Source organism: Limanda limanda, chromosome 3 (assembly GCF_963576545.1).
Source record: "Limanda limanda chromosome 3, fLimLim1.1, whole genome shotgun sequence".
Lineage (NCBI taxonomy): Eukaryota > Metazoa > Chordata > Actinopteri > Pleuronectiformes > Pleuronectidae > Limanda > Limanda limanda.
The window spans coordinates 26,686,537-26,713,345 of NC_083638.1; the positions used below are offsets into that span (position 1 = coordinate 26,686,537).

Below are 26,809 nucleotides of genomic sequence, written 5' to 3' on the forward strand. Positions count from 1 at the left end.
GATACAAAAAGAATAAAAACATAACATGCCTCTGTACTGCTCGTGTGGTGTCATCCCAGTCCAAGCCCCTACATTCATATTTGACTTGTCACGTTGTCATTGACACCCTGTTTTTAACCTGTATGTTTAACCTTAAGTTTTTGTTGAATGAAAACAAAGCAAACTTTAAATGTCACACACAAAATATAGTATTTATTAATCGGGCTCTTGAAGGGCACCAGTGCACTTTTGAAATGAGCTGTTTTTTTTAATTTCAAAGCATTAGTGGTGTATTGATAATGGGGTTTGACAGTGTTGATGTACTCGGAGGTGTACAGTGTTAAAAGTGACATTCGTCGATTTGCAGATCCGTTGCCCTCTGAGCTACTGCTGAGTAACTCCCGTACGGAGTCAGCTGAATCCAGAGAGGATCATAGCTTGATGACACTTGCTAAAATGGCATGCTAATTATAGTCATTTTCATTTTGGGCACAAATGCTTGAGCTCAGTCATGTGCGAAGTGTTGATACCTTTCAGAGCACGGACCAATGCTCCCACGACGTTTAGCCCTGCCAAATCTCCGCTGCGGATTGGCTGAGCCTGTAGCGAGCAGTGACACTCAGAGGCTTAGGTAGTTTCCACCCGGGGCTGGATCGGCAAACTGGTGACACAGAACCGTCTGGGGGCAAGCCATGGGATGGCATCCTGGCTGGGGATATTAGCAGTGCTAAAACACTCTGAGCTGATGGCTCTGGCGAGGCTTCAGAACACCGCGGCTCTCTCACATGCAGGAAGTGACCCGGACGATTATGTTGCTGACGGATATTTTTTACTGTGAATAGAGCTGCATGTCGACTTTAGTTTTAGAGACACAAGAAAATAATTAAACCAGCCAGAGTCTCCGGAGCAAATGTCTGAAGTATCAGCCAACACACACACACAACCACACACACACAACCACACACACACACACACTATTTGGTAGTGACTAGAATATGCAAAGACCCTTAAACAAAAGGAATGCTTAAAGATTGTGAGACTTTGTGAGACACACACACATAAAAGTCTCACAATGTATGACCAATCAATTTGTTAAAGGGCCTTTGCATATTCTAGTCACTACTGTAGTGAGTGCGTGTGTGTCTCTCATTAAATCGAGTTAATAATCAGGAAGAATATTCTCAGAGAACACTGTTCGCATCATGAATAGAATATGAGTCTTGTCCTCTGATTTCAAAATCATAAAAAATGAACGGCTCTGAGGATTATTTGATTTTAGGAATGTTGCAGATGTAGAAAAGATGGTTTTCAGTGGGATTGTTAATGACAGGTGGACAGTCAAGGGTTTAAAGGCAAAGGAGAGTTTGCATGTGGGCATCTTTTACTATACACTATGATGCATATACAGGAACTAGCCACACAATCTTTCTAGTCCACTTTAAAAAGGACTGTATAGTGTAGTAGTCTATAATGGCCGCGTCCACAGAGACCAGCACTTAGTAGAAGCAACTGGCTGTCAGCCCGTCTGTTGCCGAGAGAATCCGTCCCTGAGAAACCACTGATAACTACAGAAATCTACTGAAATTTTACTCCTGCTATTTTTTCATTTCACTTTGTATTGAACTGAAGTCCCTTTATTAGGCTACCCTCTCTCCCGGCCTCCGTTTTTCACTCCCTATGGATTTTCAGTTGCAGTAGCTGGAAAAATTGGGCTTTATCCTTAGCGCTGAATCCATCGTTTTCATACAGAGCAAATCATTTTTAATATAGCTGTAATTTGCTCAATTTTGCCTGTCACTTTAATATCGATATCATATTCTCCAGCTCGCAGTCTCAGCTGTTAATGTAATTGAGACAGATTGTCACAATTTAGCCGGTTTTCATATTTTTCCTGTAAAAGTGCGGCGGGGATGAGAGGTGTGCCCATTTGTTTCCATGATAATTCCGTCTGCCAATATGAGCATCGAATCATGTCGTTATTTGAACCTTTATTTGTCAAAGGAAGATTCACTGAGCAAACTATGTCCTGTGACACAGGGGTGAAACGAGGCAGGAAAGTGGCCAATAGATTCCTCTCTATACTGTATTTTTTGTATTTAGTCTATATTTATAAAGCACTTTTCTAGTCTTGATAACCCCCCAAAGCGCCCGCAAGTACATGTTTATTGCCATTCACCCATTCACACACCCATTCATACAGTACATCTATGGGCAGCACTTTTTCTATGAGGGGCTTAGTACGATATCTTACGAACCAATTCATGAGACCACGTTGCCCAGGGACTCTCTCAGCATGCAGAGTCAGAAGATTGGGATCAAACCGTGGCGTAGACCTTCTGGTTAGCGGTTGACCGCTCTACCTCAGCCACAGGGCCCTCCATCCTGCCTATAAACGTGTACTCCATCGATGTTTGTAACGGTATGGACATGAAGCTGAATTTGGCGGAAGTCCAACGACCCTCCAACCACGCACGTTTGCTTTGTATAATAATACTGATGTTGGACGTAATTTTATGAATCAGATTCTGACCAGCAGTTGGAAGGCAGATTTAATTTGATCGGATCAAACATTAGGAAGGAAGTTGCTTCTACATCTGTCTTCCTATGCGTGTGATTGCATTTGCATAGAGGTAGCAGGCGTGCGTTTGTCTCAGTGAGCGAAACTGCAGCGATCGTAATACTTGATTCCCATTTACAAGCTTTGAATGCCAAATGTCCCCCATGATTGGTTAGGAGGATGACTTGTTCCAGCCTACCAGCTGCAGTAAATGTTGAGCGAAATAGCTTCCTTTGTTCTGTTTTTCATCATCGCTACTTCCTCTGTGTCCTTTTCATGCGTCTTCCCTCCTCATCTTTACAATGCAGCTCGCAAACACTTGTGAGTCAAGCTTTCAAAAAAACAGGAAACGCACGCACGCACACACAAAGCAAAACAGGTTATCTGATTGATGTTAGGCGTGTGCTTTAATCTAGAGGAGTGCTACTTCACCACTGCGTCCCCACTCTGAAGTGTTTAGGCTGTAGAAGAGTGCGGCTCTGCCTCCACGAAAACAGAGAGGGGAGGCAGAATGTAGATCAATATCCCAGGAACACACCAGAGACATTCTATTTTATTAAACATTTTCCCATTAAGGCGCTGATCCGAGCGTTGTAGATCATCCCAACAAAGTCGTAAATCACAGACAGACAGCGACATTGGAAACAATGGGCAGAATCAGAGGAGATTACCAAGAAACAGAAGATATTTGTTGTCTGTGCTGCTGGGGGACTCATGTATCACGGATCTGCCATACATTTTAACTGAGGAAATGCTCCAGTGAAAGTGTTGCAACTAAATCGTTTTCATGTCCATCAAATTTTGTCAATGGCATGGCTGATCTTGGTAATTAACTAACTGAAGTACTTTATACAATACTATGTTCTTATTATGCTATAGTATGAAATACCATAGGATCACTTTGTTGAATATATTAAAAACCAGGCTTTTCCTACTAATGGCAAGTGAGCAGGTTATTTGGAGTGTAGTCTGGAGGCACCTTGCTAAATGGCACCTGAAGCTCACCGACGACAAAACTAATTTATGTGAGTATGTAAAAGGCTACACTAGAGTTTAAATTAACACCAGTATTCAGATAAGAACCCATTTAAGACAATAGTTTTAATAAGCCACTACATGTTAACATCATTTTCAGATTTTCAGGTCATACTCAGAATAACAGATATAAAAATAATGTGGAGTATTCTGACCGTAGTTGCATTTCGTAGACATGTATGCGTCTTAATCCCATAATAACATTCTAGTGGAGTTTTAACTGTATTAGATATGTTTCATTGGCCAGTGGCTGTTACCAGCTGCTTTGACAGCACATGTGCTGGGTTTGAGTGTAAAGTAGTACGTTATGTAGATGTGAGATTGAGAGTTTTCATCAGACTTTGCTCTGTACATATGAATGGAATATTCTATTAGCAAAAAAATATCAATATATGATAAATTCTATAAATTGTAAGGTCAGGATATTGTGGTCCATATAAAGGCAGTTACAGTTATTGACAACACCACAAATAATTATCACCAGTGTATCACCTGGACTTACAGAGCATTTTATCATGTTTCAAAAAAGATTAATTACTAAAGATTCAGAAATTAGCTTTGTGAGTTTGTTGAGGCTCAAATGAGACTAACTACTTGACAAAGTAAGTAAGTAAGTGTTTTGTCTACAGCTTGTTCCGCTGCCCATATGAGAAGCGTCTTATTCATAGTTATTGTGGAATTACACAATAATTCAAATAATGTATTTTTCTTTGTAAATATATATATTTGAATTACCCCCCCATACACAGTCAGAAGAGGCTGACAATTCAACGTTGTTCAGCTCGTTTGTGTTGCCTAACTTGGGTTTAAAGCTAACAGTTGATGGTACAAAGACAAAATACTTCTGAGAAGCTTTGCTTTGATTTGTGCCCATTACAGCTTTGCTTGCTATCTTCATAGCAAAGGAACGTAATCTGATTGATTTATTTACCGATAGGTCAAGACGACTGCTGGATCAATGGGGCACACTACTCTTGGTGGTCTGTTACGCTTCTAGGCTGATTGAGCACATTACTTGTGTAACAAAGAGACCTATAGTATAATTGTCTTTATAACTTAAAAACTCCTGCACATTGTGAGCAGTTACAAAAGGAGAGCAGAGAGCTTCTCTTTGGCTTTTAATCCAGTTTCTAAAGTTATCTACATTTGTTGTGTTCACCTATATTAATAAAAGAAAAACTGTTTTATAATGTATTTTTCTTCGTATTCGCAGAAGCTCAGATACAGTAGCAGGTAGGGGTTCAGTGTGTAGCCCAGGGCGAGTGCAACACAACAGATGGCTGTCACTGGGGTTGAATCTGTTACTGTTTGGTTCCAGGGTGTTCTCCTCGAGCACCAAACCACCCTGCCACCCAGTTTAGATTGTACTTTGCTGGCAGTCATTTTCTAAAGCAGATGGAAGGTGGCTGTAATTTCACGGGCTTGTATGTTAGAGAGCACGCTGGGAGATCTGCCTGTACAATTTGTTCCGTTTCGTGTCCTGCTCATTTCCTGTGTAGCAGCCACTTATTGACAACAACATTACAACACCATGTCTATTCAGAAAGCACTTTGGACGGGATTAAGATAAGTGTAAAGAGAACAAATAATTTGAAGGCAGATAAGAGAGAAGATAAGGGAGTTAGTCTTTCATTCTAATCATGCTGTCAAGAAATATAAAACCTCACATCCCCTTTACTGCTCATTGCTCAAATCCCCTCACTCCTGTTGATATTCATTTTGACAGAGCAGCAATTCTAATTATTGCACTGTCTCACTCGCTCCACGTCTGGATGAAACTGTCAACTCGAATGTCTGAAAATGTAAAATGTAAGCGTCTCCATTACTTTTCAAATTATGTTGATTTTATTTTTGTACCATTTTATTTGAGCATCCTCCAAGGATTCGGGAGTAACAGGACAGAGATTGAACGCCCCTGCATTATCATACCATCTTTGTTATTCATATCCATCTTTTCACAGCCGTCTAATCCACATGCATATTCAGTGTGCCGCAGACAATCAGAGGTTCAGAGCTGACAATGTGCTCATGTCCGCAGGGAGGTGTTTCCAGCCTCTGCTGTTTGTTGACAGTGGCTTGATGAAAATTTGGATTGCGTAAAACAACATCACAGAGTAGCATCAAGCATCTAGCATAAATATTGTTGGGATTTTGTTGCATTGATGCATGACGGTCATATCGCCTTTTAATTGCGGTAGATGCTGTAAAGACGTTCCTAATGCAGATAGAGACAATAAAAAACAGTTAGACTCACTGAATGAATAAAAGCAGCTTCTCAGATCTCTGCACATTCTTTTTTTTTTTTTTATTTGAAGGCCAATAGGTGAACTTATTCTAATTATAAATTATTCTTTTGTGTATAACAATTAAATATATTTGATTTCTCGTCTTTAAAGTCAACATTTTGTAATTATCGGATTGAGGCAAACAGTTTCATGTGGTTTTCGTTTCATCATTCGAGGAACAGAAGTGGTGATTTTATCTTAACTGAAGCTGCAGGTTGTCTCACGATTTCATCATTTCAACAGAATCACATTGAAATGACAATGAAGGTTTGAGGTTTTGTTTTGTTTCTTTTTGTCTGTTTCTTTTCCTTGTCTCGTACGTCAAACTAGAATAATTTAAAAAAAATCATAAATAAACATAAAAGGCTCTCCAACCCTAAAATACAAATTCATTCAGGAAAGCTCCAGCAGAGTCTCCCCAGGTCCAGATTGGCTTAGGACTGAGGAGGCCGGGAGATGTGTATAATGGTGATGGATGAGGATTGTTGCAGTTATTAAATATTAATTAAAAGGGTATTATTTATTCTTTTAGTTGGATATTTTTATCTAGCAGTTCTAATATTTCAAATGAATGGTCTTCATCTCTTTCTATTCTATTGTATTGTGAAATGCCTTTATTCAAGGTGCAGCATTTTCAGCCGTATTGTGCTGCCCTCATGATCTGTGCATTTTAATATTCAGTTAAACAGATGAAGACCCTGTGTTGGTTAAACGACTCATAATGTAAACCAGCTCTTATTGCTGCCGCTGTCATTTTTCACCTGTCATGTAACTTAAGCCTTATTTAATTAACTTGTGTCTGTACTACACTTCCCATTATTATTATTAATTATTATCTGTGGGAAAGTGACACTTTGACACGTTGTAATACGATTTGGGTAAAACTGCCCAACAAATCCTATATATATATATATATATAGAAATTACATTTTTGGGTAATAATTCAGTTATTTGAATTAAGCATCCGTGACTTCACCCAGACATGTCCAGTAAAAGTGTTTAGCACAGTTGCCTTCTCGTCTGATTGTGTTACTGTACGTACTGCGTCTTATATTCTTGCTCATGGTTTGTAGAGGTGGTTTGACTTTTTCTCTCACCCCGCAAATGCTCAAAATGTCAAAAACCACTATTACAAAATATGATTTGGAAACATTGGCAGTGTTTTCCGAGACTCAACCGCGTCAGAGCCCAGTGTGTGGACCTCATTTCCTCTGAGGCTGCCCTCTCCGCCTGTCACTGAGGCAACACGTCAGTAGTGTGAATAAGCAGAACCGTTTGCGAGGGGGACACGGTCATATCAGCTCGCAGGTCTCTTTAATGACTCAGCTCCCCGCCTTCTCAATCAGCTGCTCTCAGCTGCAACAACTACAATCTCCACATCAGGGATGTGTCTTTGGCAGGGTGACGCAGTGACAGCGGCCACATGTTTTCAGACACAATCTCACATGTGCGCACGCAAACATGCGCTTTACTCTCCTGCAGTGGTCAGGTTTTAGTGGTGTCACAGTGATTATATGACCGTATATGAATGAGTGGCAGAGTGACAGTGATAATCATCAGCGCCATGTCAACTGGAGTAGACCCAACCTTGATTTGCATCAGGCCTGGGAAAACAAACTAATCAGCATTCTGTGGCTTAATGGAAACACTCATGTGTATAAATGTATTTATCCAGAAACATCACAGCAACTGTGGCGCAACAGTCAGATTACTGAAGACAAAATCACTATGCAAGCAAATGTGTATGAGAGCAGCCGTAGAAAGCAGACCAACAGAGGGAGGGAGCAACTGAATTGGGTTTAGATTAAAGCAAACAAACCCAATCGAGAAAACAGTCACAGTTTCTGGTGCAACTGCACAAATGGTGTTTGTGCTCAGGCTTGATCTCCCCAAACATCTGGCAAATCCAAGCTCAATTTCCTGTGCCTCAGTTCCTGTTACCATCAACATTGCTGGTGTTCTCGGTGTCATCTGTATTTTAAAATTATCTTTCTGGAGAAAAAAAGTCCAGAAGCAGCACCACTCGTGTTCTCTTATTACTGACTGCTCCCACCTTCCTGCCTTCATACATAGTTGGCATCCCGGGGGCCAATAATAAAGTTCCGGTGGTGTTGGTTAAGTTTGGCAGACATGCATCCTCCTCTTCACCAGAATCATGTGATGCAACCGAGTGTGGTGCAGTGCCTATAGATATGCTACGGGAGCAGAAAAGTTTCACCAAAGCCAAGTTCAGAAACGTTATTTTCTGCCCTGCTGTTGTGAGAAAACACTGTTTTCTAGTCCCAGAACTCATACTGAGCAGGACATCTCAGTCCAATTCCAATGTAATGCTTAAACAGCAGGACTGTCATGTATATAAAAGGCTATGTGTGGATGTGGCTCTATATGTGTCTCAACTTTATATGTTCATATAGTTTGCTGCATAAAACCTTTCGAAATTGTCACGATGATATGCTACAAACAACCTCTGTATCTTTTTGTATGTGTCTCACTGATTGTTGTGTTCATTGATTTAAAATTTGACATTTAGGATGAAGCTCCCTTTAGCGTTTAATCATATTTTACTTTTTCAAAACAAAGCAATAAAGCCCATGCCATGCCCTCCGCTACATCTCCTCATTTCCCCGGCTTAATTGAAACCAGTGTGCGTTTGTGTGTGTGTGCGTGTGTGTGTGTGTGTGTGTTGCCCATTTTATTTCCAAACCATAACAAACAAATCATTTACAAATGCTCTTCTCCCTTAAGCTAATTTAAAGACGCCAGCTTTCCCTTTATCCTATCACAAAGTCAGAGTTTTCCCTTGGAGTCTGATAGTATTACCCAAAGTAAAGTCATCTGCAGCTTTTATTTGCTCTGTCCCCTCACACGTTCGCTCACATAGATTAAACTTCAGAAGCCGCCTTTTGGCAATTAAATCTATCATAGGGCAGCAGGGAGTGCTCCGTCAGAGCTGTTCCAAAAACTGCAATTTAAATGAATATGGATTCAGAAACTTTGACAACCCGCAGCCAGTTATTTTGCAGTATGGGACTGGAAAAAAAAGTTTCCTCCCATCATTTTCCCTGGTTTGTTTCTCTTTCTCCTTGGATGAATGAGAGCCTCTCATTTACTATTCTCTCTCTTTCTTTTTACAGACACATAGAGAACTGGACAGGATTGCAGACTCTGAGAGACGTCGATATGGAGCTCTACACTGGACTGCAGAGACTGTGAGTGGTGATGCTGTTATCTGGTGGGAAGCGGGGGGGGGGCAGTCACTGACACCTCACTGGTTCTCAGTCGTACCGTGTTTCAGATCTGGGGGAGTGCAATAGAACCTGTGCTGCTGTTTATCCCTGCTTTGCATCAGGTTGCCCGTCTGCTTGCTGCAGAGAGGCCAATGGTTACCACTGTAAAACGAGAGAAGTGACTCGAGCGGCTGCAGCTGCAGGATCACCAGCAACGTTTTGGGATTTAATGTCCGAGACGTCTCTGAATATGACTCAATCCAGGCTAAGTCTCAGAGGAGGCGACAAGTTGTTAGTCGGATTGTGGGGAGAGAAGATGGAGTGAAAGGCGTGTTCCTGATCCTAACGCAAGCTGATGTTTAAACAAGCTTTTAATTCTTTAAAGTCACACGCTGGTGGAACATCCCCTTTGCTTTGCTCAGCCACTGATCAAATTATACTGAAAAACAGCAGGGAAAATTGAATTCGTGGCCCCTGCTGTAGAATTGGGACTTTTCTCATTCTCATCTCTTCACTCCTTGAAGCAATGCTACGCTCTTTTCCTGCTTTGCTACCCTGCACTGTGAGGCCACATCCTTTCCATTCCTCTCGCCTGTGGCGCTCGTCCCTCAGCTGCTGACTCCGACCTCCTCTTCCTCTTTGCTTTTTTCTCTCTGCAGAAAAACGTATTCTCTATTGCCCTCCGAAGTCAAAGCTGGCCTCTCCCCTGATCCCCTTGATCCCTCATCAGGGAAGCCAAGCGCAATATCTCCACCACTAAATTAGCATTTTTCTCATTACCACTGGTTCTCTTCTGCTGCCTTGTCTGGGGACGCCAGCTTCCCACCTGAAGTCGGGGTTTCCCAGGAATCGCTGTTGCCTTATGTGATGGTGTCTTGTGGGGCTGTTAGCAGTACAGAGAAATGAGAAAGTTACTTTGTAAACACTTACATTATCCATGTCACAGTTTACCTCCATTATCTGAATTTAAATAAAGTGGAAAAAAGTATTTAATAATTCATCTGAAAACCCAAATAGTACTAAATACAGCGCATACATCCGACAAGACCCAACAGTCCCCTAAGTTCCATCCAGCTGCATCAAATTGCACACACTCATATTAGTCCCCTATATATGCCTCATAATTCATCAGGATCCTTCAATTATTAACTGGGACGTTGATGAAAATGTCAAAAAACACCCTCGCTCGTAATGTTAAAGGAAGTGTAAAATTCAGCCTCTTTCTTCAGATCCATGCCAAAATTTAATAGGTTCTTTCTTGGCCCATGTCCCATTCTTCCACCAAGTTACATGGAATTTCATTTCTCTAGTTTTCCTGCTGACCCAACCAACAAACCACAACGGACAGGGGTGAAAACATAACCTTTGTCGGAGTTAAAGAAATAATTATCATATAGCTGACTGGCTGCATCCCTCACCTGTGTATTGTAATAATTATTTGTTATAGGGCCTAATCTCCTTTTACAGCTGTAGTTTTTGGCAAACATACTCAAAAGGAGACAACACAGAGAGAAAATAGTGCATTCACTGGGGACTGTTTTCAGGTGTGGATTAATACAACTTCAGTGCACTACTGAGCTATTACAGCAGCGTGGGAAGCCGTATGTGGGATTAAATCTAAATAGACCATGATGTGTGTGTTCACGGTAATGGGGGAACATGTCAGCCAGTGCAGCAGTGTAGGTCTCTGATTTATTTTTAATGACAGACTGTGGCTCAGAAGAATAAGGAACAGTGGGTCAGGCTTTGGCTTCACACGCGCAGGAAATTGTCTGATCAGTTCACCGCCAGCTTTGGTCTGTTAAGGGGTTTCATTTATAAAAAAAATACTGAATTTATATTCTTGTTAACATATGTGATAAATGTCTGCGTTTATTGAAAATAGCTGCCAGTTGGCATCGATCATTATTTTGGCATCAATTAGATTGTGTTTTATGTGGTGAGTGTCAGAAGCACCCTTACTATAACTGAAAATGCTTTTCAGTTAGAAAACCAAATAACAAAAGACCCAGTATTGTTCCTACTTTCAGCAAAATGTGTCTTTGGCTTAAACTCCAATTTTATTTTAAGACTTCCTCTGAAATGCAGCAACAATCATATCACTTCTGATTCAGAGATGATTGTGTTCAATATAATTGTCATTACTACTGAGAGATTACACTAAAAACCAAAGCTCTTATGTTGTCGTGCTAATTTCTAGGCAGTAAAATAACAGTTACATTTTTGGGCACTCCTCCCAAGGACCCTTGCCGATCCCAGAGTCCCACTTTGGGAACTTTTACGTTATGAAACACCACGTCGCTGTCAAACACCACAGAAGTGTGATCAGGCTTCTAGAAGGTAATTGGCACCAACAGCTGGTTATAATCAGCACACTGCGTTATGAGGCGCTCACTGATGATGTCAGTGACTTCTTCGGAGGGAGACATCTGTGATTACAAGATTAGAAGTCATTACCATTGTAGCCCAGAACAGTGGCTTCCAAACTGGGTCGCAAGGGATTCTCCTTGAGAGGATTCCACGCGGGGTCCCCAGTATAAATGAGGATTTCAGAGTTATTTTGCGTAACAAAAGTTAACACGATGGGGGAATGCCTTGGAATGCATGCTCTAATTTCACTTGGTTTACAGTAAAGACGTGTATGTTCACAAGGCTTACATCACACGGTGGTTCAAAGTGTGGCTCCATTTCAGTGTAGGCTCTGCAGGGGGTAGAGTAGGCAAATGAAGAATTGGAGCAGACAGATAATTAGAACTGTTATGGACAGGAAGAAATAAAAATGTCTTGAAATGAACTAGTAAAGAAACATAATTTTCTCACTATTTAAATTTTTTATATTAAGTTAACTGGCAGTTTTAGTAGAAATAGAATTAATTAAATGTGTTCACACAAGAAAAGACAAAATAAATAAATATAAAAAAGTAGCAGAGATGCAATGAAATGCAGAAAAATTAGGTGACGTAGAAAATACTTCAACATGGCCAGGATTCAGTTATGTGATCATCTCAATGTGAGACTTTGTGCATGTATTTGTATAGGAAGGAAATAAATGTTTTGGTGCTCACTCTAACATTTCATCTGTACTTTATCTTTTGTCCTTTCAGAACAATCATGAATTGCAACCTGAGGGTGATCCAGGCTCGAGCGTTCGCTCAGAACCCACACCTACGCTACATGTGAGTAAACATTTCTATCTTTGACAAACATGTTTCCTGTGCCTTCAAAAGATTTATTATGATCTAGAATGCCTGACAGCTTGTAGTATATGGCTGCAGATAAGTTAGTGTTGAGCAGAAGATGATGCAGTTGATAGAGACTGACTTCGGGAAAATTGGGACGCCGCCAATACTGTCGCAACAGCAGCACATCTTAAATGAGACATCCTTTATATGCCTTGGATAATTGGATTCCTATCTCCCGGTTTTTTGTGCTTCCGTAGAGCAACATGCAGAAGACGCAGCTCCATTTAGTCTGCTCTCCCCGAATGGACAATTTGTCCAGGAGGCCTAGCTTCAGAGAGATGGGCAAAGAGCAAAGTAATTTCTTTAACAAAGGCTGATGTGTCACCGTATGACAGCCTGTTATTCCCCAATTTTCCAGGAGTAAACATGGCAAGAAACTCAGTCACAGTCTTTTACCTGAACACTCTGCCATTTGCAATTTCCAGTTGTCGACTGAGAGGCAGTTTGGTCTCTTTTATTCTGCAAATGACTGCTGTTAGGCTTAAATGTGTGCACCTTGCACAGCGTGTGTGGGTGGGTTCTCTTAATCTTGTTTGTTAGCGAAAAGAAAAAAAAATCTGATCGGATGCTTACTTTTGGTCTGTCTCTCTCACCAAATATAAAGTGATGGGCCACTGGTTTTAATGTTGTGGCTGATTGGTGTCATTGCTTTGCAGATAAGAAACGATTCGCTAAAGATATAAGAAACAGTCTAATGAGAAGGTGACGATACCCTTTTCTCTTTTGTTCTCACCTGTGGTTTAAGGCTAAATCAGAGGGTGAAATTCAAACCCGGTTGGTGATAAATGAGCTGAAATGAAACATTAAATATTTGCAATGAAGTGTTAATTTAAGCATTCCTCACTTTCACAATGCCATACTATATTTACTGACATGCCCTTTTAGATTCCAGCTAAAACTGTGGTTTACAAATGGAAAAGAGATCTAATGTGTTTCAGTGGATTTCGCCAGCGACAGTTCTTCCCCAGACATTGCGAGTCAGGCCTCCTTTGTGGTGGTGTTAATGCAGGTGAATGGTTGCTAGGTGACCTGACGATGATGATGTCAAAGAAGATTAATTATTATGCCTAAGCTTAGCCACAGAAGGCTGACCTCATTGATATCAGTGTCAGATGCTTCTGCTTAAAGCCCGGCCAATCAGACGCTCCTTTGTGAGGAGAATTTAAGCCATTCTCTCCATCATATGTTCAGGCCATCACAGGCTAAATCACACGATTAACACCAACAGCTGTAAACCTCTACTTACAATTAATATTCTTCTATTTGCGTTAAATATATTTATCAGGTATCGTTTTGTATGTTTGACAGTGCATATTGTGTTATGTACCTTGACCTAACAATTAATTCTGTGTGAACGTCTCTGAACTGTGATCAGCAATCATGGTTCTGTACGAACTCATGTATAAGCTGCAAATGTTTGTCAGTTTACTAAATTATTACATTTAGAAATGTATCCTTAACTCTAAGGCCAGCAGCATTATTATTTTGCAGCATGTAGGTAGCCATCAATATTTACAGGATTTTCCTCAGAGAGATAGAGCTAACGTTATATTAATTAGGTTTCTAGCAACAGCTGATAAAATATGCTAGCAACAGCCAAAATCCACAGTTGCCAGTTTGAAATTTAACTACTGTTTCAATGGATGTTGGGCCTGTAACTGCCTTCAAATGGGGTCATGTTTACTTTGTTCATGAGATAGGTGCATTATAACAGGACCCCTTTTATGGTATTGATGATCTAGGACCTTGACATTGACAACTCAGAGTTTGCAATTTCACTAATTCCAATTGACGGTAGCACTGAAAGCAGCATAAGGCCAATCAGAAGCATGCCAAAACCCAACCCAATACTCTCAATGTGAGGCAGGTGGGAGCCATACACCACGTCTTTTTTGTGTGTATGTGGGTGGCGTGTTGCCGTGTTTTTGCCATCAGCTACATTTGGAGAAAAATTTGAGGCTACTCAATTAATTTGGGATAAAAGCTTAGTGGAAAACTGGGCACTGTGAATCAGGAGTCAGTTTGGTAGGGTACTGGTAGTTTTTCAGTGTATCAGAAATACTTAAGTACCCCATTAATACATCAAAAACCAACAAAACATTGAAATGAAATTTCCAAAAATCTTTGTAGCTCTTTTGTCATTGTAAAAGAACACAATTCTCTTTTTAAGAAAAATCCCAGCAACAACAATCTAACAATAAAATAAAAACTGGATACAGCTCACAAGCTCTAACAGAACAGAAACATCTGCCTGTCTCATTAGAAAAGAGCTCAGCTATATTTAATATCCTTTTTTGTAGCCTTGTTTATTTTCCAAGCAGCTCTTGTCAAGGCATCAGAGCTGCTATTATGAGGTGACCTCTATGGGCCGGCTGTATTTTATTTGAGCCCAAAATAAACCTAATTAAAGGCTACTGCAGCCTGAGAGAGTGCTTCGGTCTGATCAACAGGATATTGGTACATAAAGGAGATGCAGGGATGGTATCCACGCAGCAGCTGGTATGTTCTGTAACCCAGTATCCTGCTGATTCTTGAGCAAGACGCAGAACAGTCAAATATAAACTGAATGACATCACGTTGAATCTAAACGTGATTAACTCTCCAGTATTAAAATCTGTTTATCATGCACTCAGCACACAAATATTTGGCTCTACGAATTAATCTACTTGTGAGATTCAAGTATGAAATCAACAAATTGAGATTTACATTTTGAGCATTTGGTGATTATCAGTGTTACAGAGGAGTGACGCACACGTACAGCAGCAGGAGGTCAGAGTCATACATGATGATGATGGACGCTTGTGATGTGACTGCGTAGGAGTTTGTCAGCAAAATAACAGTTATTATTATCTACATTCATCACAGCCTTGTGATTTCCATGTCCATCACTAAAATCACAACAATCTGTCTTGTCCTCTCCGCTGTTCCCTAAATAGAAAAATAAGCTGCCTGTCTGTCCCCGCAGTTGATTATATTCTGTAGGGTCTGAAAAATTAGGTTACTTATATTGACCTGTAAATATAAATATGAATATGTATCGTGTTAACTTTGCTACTAAGTAATCTTGTAAAAATGGATGTGAGGATTTTTTTCTCGTCAAGTAATTTGAGGGTATCTCTGTTGGGTATCTGCTAAAAAAAAAAGACCATCAAGTAAACATATTGCCGCGTTTGTCTCCGTGGCACCAGAGACTCGGCAGGAAATTCCAACTCAGCAGTGGCTGGAGAAACTGATGAAACAGCCTTGAACCTCTTAAGTACCATAAGGGGACACTGAAGGAACAATCAGTCATATTTTGCCCTGTTGCTGCAGAAAATGACCCCACTCCGTGCCAGTAGGACCAGTTACATCATTGGATGCTGTGATTTTTCAGAACTTGTGAACAGTCTTGTGTTGTCCGTACACTCCGTGGTTTATTCCATGCACATCAACACTTCCCGGACAACCAATAATGTGTGCCATTAAAGTTTTATTTGCACATGCGTGGAAGAACATGCAGCTGTCAGACAACAAGGAGAAATAGTTCCCTTGGAGCTTTTCAATTTCAGACCACAGATCTCCATAAATATATTTTGTGGCATGTTAAATTGCTCATAGGCTATTTGGTTACAGAGGAGACTAGTTAGCCACAGTTGTAATTTTTATAAAAGATATTATTGGGCTCTGTGGCCATTATAAGCGTGACTGGGGGAGAGAGAGTGGGGGGGATGCAGGTCATAACCGAACCTGCGGCCGCTGCAGAGAGCTCAAGCTTCAGTACATGGGCAGTTAATACACTAGAACTTGCTGGTCGAGCTGCTCCTGTTGTTTCGGACCAGAAGGGTTAACAAACATAACCATCTCATTTCTGTGTATTGAGTGGGTGAAGATCTCATTAATGTGTCTGTGTGGCACCCTTGATGAAAAGCAGCAGTTGTGTTTGCGCTCTCCCTTCCTCTGATTTTGACGGCGTTCTAATCAAAAGGTCTTACCTCTTTTTCTGCATGACCGAAAAAACGTGATTGTATAGTGTTGCTCATAATGACGATTAACAGAATGCTTTTAATCATGTGAAAGTAAATAAATACCACTGTTTTCAGCTAAAACCCAAATGAACTTGCTCAACACCGCTGACTACCTGGTTCTTACTCAGTCCATTAAAAAGAAGTTAAAACACTCAGAATTAATACTGTTTTTAATCAACCAGTAACTACTCCCCTTCAATTGTTGATATGTTTTTTCTGCAGATCATTGGCAGCCGGGGCCAAATTGTGATTGTCATTGTTTTATAAATTGACAATTTTTTCTGTTCGGCAGTGGGAGTCTTCCTGCTGAATGTGATGGGGGAGATATAAAGGACAAGGGCCCTTGTGAAATGGTTTTAGATAACAGTAATTATGTGAACACTTTAATCTTCTTCAGAAGGTTCTTTACTGAGATCACGCACACACACACACACACACACACACACACACACACACACACACACACACACACACACACACACACACACACACACACACACACACACACACACACACACACACACACACACACACACACACACACACACACACACACACACACACACACACACACACACACACACACACACACACACACACACACACACACACACACACACCTGATGCCACTGCAGGGTTTATGCTACACTTCTGGCATCTTGAATTGCCATAATTTACTTAATGACATCATATTTTGTATTGCTGCTACAGAGACAGATTTTACTGTAATTAATCGTGACAGAATACATTGCTCTTATATAAGACAAAGTAAATAGCTTCATCCTTGACCTTCCAGTGTTATTTTCTTCCCAAAGTATATAGAACGTGCAACCTCTCAATGTTTTGAGTATATTACTTTTTTTTTCAGTTTGTATGTGCTTGTGTTGCAGATATGTAGCTTCTTCAACAGGTAATAAACAAGATTCCACCTGCTGTTTTATATTATATAGTGTATTGAGACAGTGGCAGGAATAAATTAATAAATAAAATATAGGGTAGCAATCAATAGAGTGGATACCTCAGCCAAGGCCCAACAGTCCTCCGATGAAACAACATTTAAATGCACTAGATCTAATTGCCCCCCCTGATATTACACACACTCATAGATATCATGCCTGATCCTTTTTTTCCTCAAGATGCATAAGAATAAATAAAACTTGACAAAATGTGAACACTGCAGCAGCTATATTCTCCCTAAAGTCTGCAGGAATCAGGAATTATATTCACAGGCTAACAACCATGTCTGACTCTGGTACATGAGTAAATCTTACAAGCCCTAAAAGTGGTCTCTACAGCATTCTTTAGCCTTTTATTTGTGAAGGCAGTACATGCCATCGTTAACTTCATTTGCATAAATACTGATACTGAAAATACAGCACACAAGTAAAGTACTATTAATATTTTTTGTTATATAAGCGAAACATGAAATATACTTCATCTATAAGTCACATACACTCCTCAGCCTATTTTCTGCAGTACAGACATACCACTCCCATATACTGTATCTGGCTAAGTGTGAAACCTGACCCCTGGGGTAGCACGATTAGCATAGCATAAAGGGTGGAAGAAGGAGGGGAATAATTAGTCTGTTTCTGTCCAAAGGTTAAAAATAAAATCTTTCCACCAGCGTTGTTAAAGGTCACGAATATAAATGTTGTATTTTGTTTGTTTAATAATAATCATTAAAAAAAGTAGGGGTAGTGACTTTATGTAGAGGTGCTAACTCCCTTTAAAACCAAAAGCTTGAACATTCCTTTCCTTCTTTCTGGCTGATGGGACGAGCTGAGTGATATCAATTTTGTCACCTAATCTCGGATAGAAACCAAAAACCATGATTAAACATATTACTGAACTTTTCAGGGACACTTGTGACTCTCTGTTTGACATGAGGCAGGGTGACTTGTACCTCCCATTAGCACTTTAAACAATTCCTGTACTGCGAGCTAGGTTGAGACCAATCACTTCCTGTCCTACTAATTTGATCCGTCCCTGTGTGTGTGTGTTCATCTTGCACACTTTTATCCTGCACATAAAGCTCCATATGGAAATGGAAGCTATCAACAAAGGTGCCATGACAAGGTCCTGGGCTTTCAACTCCTTTCTGCCACCGCTGGGTCCAGTTTTCTGTCTGAAGCCGCTGGTCGGCTGGGCGATGCTTGTCCCTGCCTGTGTCAAATTAAAGGTCAGTGTCTGGATGGTGAGGCTACCCCTCTCTTCATTCCAGTGTAGCCGAGGGAGAGGCCCAATAAATCTGTAGGGAATGTTGTCACCGGGGAGTGAGAAAGGTCACTCCCCACAGGGAGAGGGAAGCAGAGAGAGTGTCTCTCATTAAATCTTCCCGACTACATGGTTCCTCTTTTTTTTAATTCCTAAATGTCACTTTCATACTCGGGTCAGCTGCCTCGCTGGCCTGAGACCACCTTTAATTAGATGTCTGATTATTCTTTGTTTACCTTGTAAGGGCGTTTAAACAGAGAGCACAGATGCTTGCTCTTCAGCTTTTCTCTAAAATACTCTTCCTTTTTCCCCTTTGTCTTTGTGAAAGAGGTACTCCCTCAGGTTTGCAGGTAGCCTATTCACTTTGGGTGGTGGCTGAGTGGGAGCTGAAGCCTTCACCCAGATGATGGCTGCAATCTCTGTGATGTTCCACCTGGCGTCTTTCACAGGCGTATAAAAATAGAGTAGTGATCTGCAAGGTGTAAATTAATGCTAAACCTTTATACTGAATGTGCCATCCTACCATTCACACTCTGGACAGGTGGCAAACACCCATGGAAACCAGGAATGCTTGAGGTTGCTGGACTGAACTTTGACTTTGTTTTAATGCTTCTACGGTGATTATTATCCACATCCATTTAATTAATGTTGAAAATAGTCTGATAAAACCACAACTCTTCTTTGTTGTATGATATTAAAAGAGGGTGGCATTTACTCAGAGAAGTGGATCTTTCTGGAGAGTTGCCGTATTTGAAGTCATGGCAAGCTGGTGAAATTTGTGATGAATAAAGTAGTTTTTCTTTTAACTTATGAGAGAGGCTCATTTTCACTCTTAATCTTTTCTGGAAAAATCACTGACAGCTTGAGGGGAATTTATTTACACATAACATTCCTGCTATGGGTGTTTACTTTCATTTAAAATGTGACTGTAAACGTGAACTAAGCTTTGTTATGCTACTTTCTGCAAAGCACCTATAGAAGCCAAATCTAAGTCTAGTTTTTGACAATTCAAAGGGATGATCTTCTTTTGAAGAAGACAAGTACAATTTCCTGAAATGGAAATCTTTGTTTACAAACAATCAAAATGTTTACGAACAGAAAAAGATAAAGAATATATTTACTTTATAATACAAAATATATCTACTCCTCAATCACATCTACATTGTTAAATCTACAACAATTCTCCCGAGAGCAAAATAATTCTATGTCACATTTGGTTTTCTGAAATCGTAGCAGTGCATTCAAATCAGTTGTTTGCAGAGCTGTGGTAATGAATCAAGTATTGTGGCCTACCTTAAGGTGTTTTGCTTTGTGGGAGTTATTCAATGACTTTTGATCTCCAAGAAATGCACAACGGCTGTTATTTCTCCATATCCTGTTGTTTCTTAATTTAGTGTTGCTCTGGAGGAGGACCTCCTCCTAGAATCCATCCTCGAATCAACAGTAATTCAGCTGAGATCTCACTGTAACAGTTCTTGCCCACTGTGCTCTGTGTGGGCGCGTTCCTGCTTTCCGAGTGTGTTAAATTGGAAGTTGGCGTTGCACGGTGAGTAAAGGTTGCCTGGTCCTGGCTCCCTCCCACAGACCGACCTGTCTCTCTGCTCTGCCCGGGCTGAAGCCCTGTGACTGTGAGAGATGGCAGATGGGGAGGTGAAGGGTACTTCAGGATCTCCCTCTCACATTAGATTTTGTTGTAGACCGCCTCCGCCATTTTCCAAAACCTCACCACCCACAATGCACCACATGAAATCACTGTGGGAAACAGACCATGGGTTGCATTGTAGGTGTGCCAGCTGCTGCGTTGCCACAGCAGGTGAACCAAACTGCTAACAGTTTGATAATGCACACTCGCTTTCCACTCTGCATTCTGGAAGTGGGGTGGACTATTTCATTAAAAAAAAAAAACTACTCAATAGGGAGAATAACACACTATACATACCAGTTCAAACAGGGCTTACAGTAGGGCTTATTTCCCAGACGTGGAGGTTTGAACAAACACTTCACATTGAATCACCACATTCATATATTCACTGTACGTTCAAATTTGCATTCTGTCCTCTTGCTCGGCTGCTTGGGTGCACGTGTGGTTAATCTCAGGGTACACAAACAGGGAGGTTCGCCACCCTCTGACGGTGATGTCATGGAGCAGGCTATGTGCTGGCTGCGTAAACTGCAGGCAGAAACGCTCTGCTGCTCCCCCCCTGACTCTCCACTGAGATGCTCGCTGGTTGTGAATGAGGTGCATAGTCCATACTCTCTGCGCTGGTTGTATTTATGCAAAGAACGAGTCCTGTGGTCAGGCTGAGATTAAATAGTGCTTAGATGAGCTGATGTTGTGTAGAGTTCAGAGTAAAACTACAGTTTCAAACAGGAAAGATTGTCAGACATGCCTGGCCCATCTACAGACTGACTCACTGATAGACATGCCCACTTCAATCTATTAACTTCTGCATTGTGTGTGCATAGCCGGGTCAGCATGACACATTTCTGCTGTCTGCCCTGCTTCTATCTAAATCCATCCTGAAATATATCAAGGCCTTACACGATGGTCATAATGATTTATTTTATATTTTGCTAGTTGTCCAAATACTAGTAAAGAGACATCAGTGGACACCACTGCAATGGGGGACATATTGATATTTCCTAGAAATGTTTTGAAGATTAAGAGTTCTTCATATATTCACTGCCGCAATAAATACTACAGAACTAAATGTGGCTTCACCCGAAGCGTAAACCAGCCCCTGATAAAAACACAAATTACTCCTGTCTGAGTAATGTTTGCCAGAAATCACAGTACCCAGGTGTATTTGGAAATAACCTTTTCATAAAACATAGATAAAGCCTTACTTAGTATGCATCAGGCCTCTCACTTGAAATTGTAGAAAACAAAGACCAATTTTTGACCACAGGGTTTCCTCCAATTTTCTTTTCTTTAGACATTTAGACAGTGTAATGCATGCTTGTTGTAGCACTGGAGATCCGCTCCACTTGCAGACACGTCAGACTTGAGCTTTTTAAACCAACTGAATTCAAAAGAAAACTGACTGATGGCTTGTGTTCTCAAATATACAGTATTTACACAAACAGTAAATAGTCTCCCAGCTCCCTCAAGCTGTGGGCCCAGTATGACGTTAATGAGTGACTGTTAAATGAAGGCAAACATCTATTAAGCTAAGTAGACCAAGACATATTTCTCAGTAGCTGGTTAACCAAACCAATGAAAAGATGTTTTCATTTTGACACAGATCAACATGTGTTGAGAAGAAGAGTCCAAGGAGTTGTAATTTTTCCAACTGGATGAAATAGAGAAACCATTTCTCTTAAAGATGTGGATGGCTATTTTGGTGTTTTTACAGCCTGGATTTAGTGGATTTGGCCGTCTCCTTTATTGGTTTTGACGCTGTATTCACCAGTGTACTAGCTGAGATCTGGAACACAACAACACTGAAATGTGTTCAGAAGATTAGGTTGTGAGTTAGCCAACAGTAAATCAATATAATTTATGTTATTTTCAAAGAGAGTGTTTATGTTTTTGGCTTGTTATTTCTTTGGTGAGTAAAGGATTACCATTACCTTTGAAAATAGTCTCGCAAGCAAGTATCAACGGGGTCCAGGTTCCCCCTCCAAATTCATTAAGTTTATATTAATAACTGTCACGGGTATGGTGAGGACCCAAATGCAGCACAGGCAGACGAGATCTTAATTGGTAATGAACTTTATTTTTCACTGCAGTCTAAAACAGTTCTTAACAGTGGCAGGGTGAAAAGTCTTTGTTCCCAGTGATCTTCAGCGAGATCCGGCAAGGAGTGAGTCTGGTGTTGCTGAGTGGAGGCAAGGTCCACAGCAGGAGGATTACCTAGATGCAGACAGGTTCAGTGGTGAGCTGTGTAGCAGGCCGGAGCAGGTAGCTAGCAGGTGGCAGGCAGGTAGCAGGCAGATAGCAGGCAGATAGCAGGCAGATAGCAGGCAGATAGCAGGTAGCAGGCCGGAGCAGGTAGCAGGCAGGTAGCAGGCAGATAGCAGGTAGCAGGCCGGAGCAGGTAGCAGGCAGGTAGCAGGCAGGTAGCAGGTAGCAGGCTGGAGCAGGTAGCAGGCAGATAACAGGTAGCAGGCCGGAGAGAGAAATGCTGGAGGTCAGGCATTTACGCAAGACAATCTGGCACTGAAGCAGAGACAGGAGCAGGCTTATATGCAGCCAGGGCTGTCACAGGTGTGGAGAGTTGGCCTGATGAGGGGGCGTGGCTAACAGGTAGAGTGGAGCAGAGACAGAGGAGTGGAAAAATACCAGCAGACAGGAGATGAGCAGACTGTGACAGAACCCCCCCCTCAAGGGACGGCTCTCGACGTCCCAAGACGAATGGACCAAACCGGGTGGGAGGCGGGGGCCTGGAGGAGGGCTAATACTCGTCCGAGAGCCCAGTGTCCATCTCCAAGACCCTGGTCCCGGGGAGACTGTCGTCGCTGTCGTTTGGGGACTCCGACGGAGGATGTGGTCTGGGAGGTGGCCTGGTTCTGGACGTCTGGGTGGGGTTGCGTCGATGGAAATCCCTGATGATGGTGCGGTCCAAGATGTTCCTCCCAGGAACCCAGAACCTTTCTTCAGGGCCGTAACCCTCCCAGTCCACCAAGTACTGGAATCCCCTCCCACGCCGGCGAGACTGCAGGATACGACGGACAGTGTAGGCGGGACCTCCATCGATGAGGCGAGGAGGCGGTGGAGGTGGTGTGGCAGGAACCAGGGCGCTCTCTTGGACCGGTTTAACCTTGGAGACATGAAACGTGGGATGAACCCGCATGGATCTAGGGAGTTTGAGCCTCACTGCCAGTGGGTTGACGATCTCCTGGATCTCGAACGGGCCGATGAAGCGAGGAGCCAGTTTCTTGGATTCCACCCGGAGGGGAAGATCACGGGTGGAAAGCCAAACTTTCTGACCCGGCTGGTAGTCTGGGGCCTTGGAGCGGTGGCGATTGGCGGCCGCGGTGTAGCGGTCAGCGGCCCGGAGTAGAGCCGCCCTGGCTCGGGTCCAAGTCCTGCGACAACGGCGGATGAAGTCCTGGACAGAGGGGCAGGATGTTTCTTTCTCAAGTGCCGGAAAAAGCGGTGGTTGGAACCCATAGGTGCACTCAAAGGGGGAGAGACCGGTGGCGGAGCTGGTCAAGGTGTTGTGGGCGTATTCTACCCATAGAAGCTGTTCGGACCAAGAAGTAGGGTCTTGAGACGTCATGCAGCGTAGTGCCGTTTCCATCTCCTGATTCTTGCGTTCGGTCTGGCCGTTGGACTGGGGGTGGTACCCCGAGGACAGGCTGACGGTGGCTCCCAGGAGCGAGCAGAACTCCCTCCAGAATACTGAGGCGAACTGGGGACCCCGATCAGAGACCACGTCCACTGGGATGCCATGGAGACGGATGACGTGGAGGAGGAGTAGTTTAGCCGTCTCTTTGGCAGATGGGAGTTTGGGCAGGGGCACGAAATGTGCCATCTTGCTGAACCTATCTACCACCGTCAGGATAGTAGTGTTGCCGCTGGATGGTGGTAGACCGGTGACAAAGTCCAAAGAAATGTGTGACCAGGGACGATGAGGCACAGGCAGAGGATGTAGAAGACCGGCAGGGGCATGATGAGCCGGCTTGTGCTGGTTGCAGGTGGGACAGGCATTGACGAACCCCCGAATGTCCTCATCCAGTGACGTCCACCAGAACCGGCGCCGCACCACGTCCTTGGTCCGTTGGATCCCTGGATGACAGGTAAGTTGAGAGCTGTGGGCCCATTGTAGAACCTCGGACCGGAGGTCAGGCGGGACGAACAGACAGTTGGGAGGGCAAGCACTTGGTCCGGGCTGGTCTTGGGCGGCGACCCTGACCTTCTCCTCTATCTCCCAGGTGAGTGTGGCCACCAGACGGGAAGAAGGCAGGATAGTGTCTGGGTCGGTCCTGTCCCCCTCCTTTTCCGAGAACTGACGGGACAGGGCATCGGGCTTGACGTTGCGGGACCCCGGTCGATAGGAGAGGGAAAAGTTGAAGCGGGTCAGGAAGAGTGCCCATCGAGCCTGGCGGGAGTTCAGTCTTTTGGCGGACTGGAGGTACTCAAGGTTTTTATGGTCAGTCCATACCAGAAACGGCAGTTTAGTCCCCTCGAGCCAGTGTCGCCACTCTTCTAAAGCCAACTTGACGGCGAGGAGCTCTCGGTTTCCAATGTCATAATTCCTCTCTGCCGGGGTCAAACGTCGGGAATAGAATGCGCAGGGGTGCAACCTCTGGTCGGAGGCTGCTCTCTGGGACAAGACAGCCCCCACTCCCGAGTCGGAAGCGTCCACCTCGACCACGAACTGCCGTTCAGGGTCCGGTATTTGGAGGATGGGGGCCGAGGTGAATCGTGTCTTCAGGGCCAGAAAAGAGTCATTGGCGGCCGTGGACCAGAGAAACGGAACCTTGGAGGAGGTAAGAGCTGTGAGGGGGGCCGCCACCGAACTGTAGCCCCTGATGAACTTCCGGTAGAAGTTGGCGAAGCCCAGGAAACGTTGCAGCTGCTTGCGGGAATCAGGGGCGGGCCAAGTGGTGACGGCAGAAACCTTGGCTGAGTCCATCTCCACGGTCCCTCTCCCTACAACGTACCCCAGGAAGGAGACAGACGAGACGTGAAACTCACACTTCTCGGCCTTGATGAACAGGGAGTTTTCCAGCAGACGTTGGAGGACCTTCTGGACGTGATGTACATGTTCCTCTCTGGAGCGGGAGAAGATCAGAATGTCATCAAGGTACACGAAGACGACCTTGTTGAGCATGTCCCTGAGCACGTCGTTGACCAGAGCCTGGAAGACAGCAGGAGCGTTGGTGAGGCCGAAGGGCATCACCAGGTACTCGTAGTGACCAGTGGGGGTATTGAACGCCGTCTTCCACTCGTCCCCCTCGCGGATCCGGACCAGGTGGTAGGCGTTGCGCAGGTCAAGCTTGGTGAATATGGTGGCCCCCTCTAGGAGCTCGAAAGCTGAGGAGATGAGAGGCAGGGGGTACCGGTTCTTGATGGTAATGTCATTCAATCCACGATAATCAATGCAGGGGCGGAGTGTCTTGTCTTTCTTCTCCACGAAGAAGAAACCTGCTCCAGCCGGAGACGAGGAAGGGCGGATGATGCCTGCCGCTAGACCGTCATTGATATATGTCTCCATCGCCCCCCTCTCAGGAACGGACAGGGAATACAGGCGTCCTCTGGGCGGCGTGGCACCGGGCTGGAGGTTGATGGCACAGTCATAGGGCCGATGTGGGGGCAGGGAGGTTGCCTTGGCCTTACTGAAGACCTCCCTGAAGTCCAGATACTCAGCCGGGACCCCCAGCACATCGGTAGAAGAACTGGTCGTGGCAGAAGGTCGTGGTGTGGCGGCTTGCTTGAGGCAGACCTGGTGACACGATGAACTCCACCCCAGGATCGCCCCTGTGGTCCAATCAAGGTGTGGATTGTGACGTCGGAGCCATGGGAACCCCAGAAGGAGAGGATGACGAGGAGAGTGCAGGATGTGAAACGGGAGTGTTTCATGGTGGTTCCCGGAAATTAACATCCGTATAGGCACTGTCAGGTGGGTCACAGTTCCCAGAAGTCGGCCATCCAGAGCGTTGGTGGAAACTGGAGCTGGCAGGGGAATCTGACCGACACCCAGCTGCAGAGCTAGGTTAGAGTCCATAATGTTGGCATCAGAGCCAGAGTCAATGAGGGTGGCGAGGGTCTGGGATCCCTCAGGCAGTAGCAGGCGGACCTGGCACAGGGATCGTGGGCTGGAGGAGGAGCTAGATGTATGACTCACCAGGAACTCCTTCCTTCCTGATGAGCCCGACCTTTTAGCGGGCACCTGGAAATAAAGTGTCCCGCTTGGCCACAATACAGGCAGAGGCTCCCCTCGCGGCGTCTCCTCCTCTCTTCTGGAGTTAGACTGGCCCGACCCACCTGCATGGGTTCAGGCTCCCCTGAATACCGGCAGCCAGAAAGCATAGATACGTCGGAAGCCGCTGGTGAAGGGGCGGGCTGGCGTCGTCCTGCGAGCCCCTGATGTTTCTCCCGCTGTCTCGCTTGAATGCGACGGTCGATGCGGGACGCCAGCTCAATGATGCCGTCGACAGTGGTGGGAAGGTCGTATGAAATCAGTTCGTCTTTAATGTAGTCAGCGAGCCCCATCAGGAATGCGTCGCACTGGGCAGCCTGGTTCCACTCACTGGAGCTAGCCTGGGTGCGGAAGTGGATGGAGTAATCGGCCACTGAACGAGACCCTTGCTT

At 43.7% G+C, this 26,809-nt stretch overlaps 1 protein-coding gene across 4 annotated transcripts in view; it reads left to right on the forward strand.

Moving 5' to 3' along the window:
* ntrk3b (neurotrophic tyrosine kinase, receptor, type 3b) overlaps nucleotides 1-26,809 on the forward strand; it is a 164,517-nt gene that overhangs the window by 19,623 nt on the left and 118,085 nt on the right. For all 4 annotated transcript variants that reach the window (XM_061068463.1, XM_061068462.1, XM_061068461.1 and 1 more), the window contains exons 2-3: nucleotides 8,991-9,065; nucleotides 12,188-12,259. In XM_061068463.1, coding sequence (XP_060924446.1) covers nucleotides 8,991-9,065; nucleotides 12,188-12,259 — 147 coding nt within the window. The remainder of the gene's footprint in view (nucleotides 1-8,990; nucleotides 9,066-12,187; nucleotides 12,260-26,809) is intronic.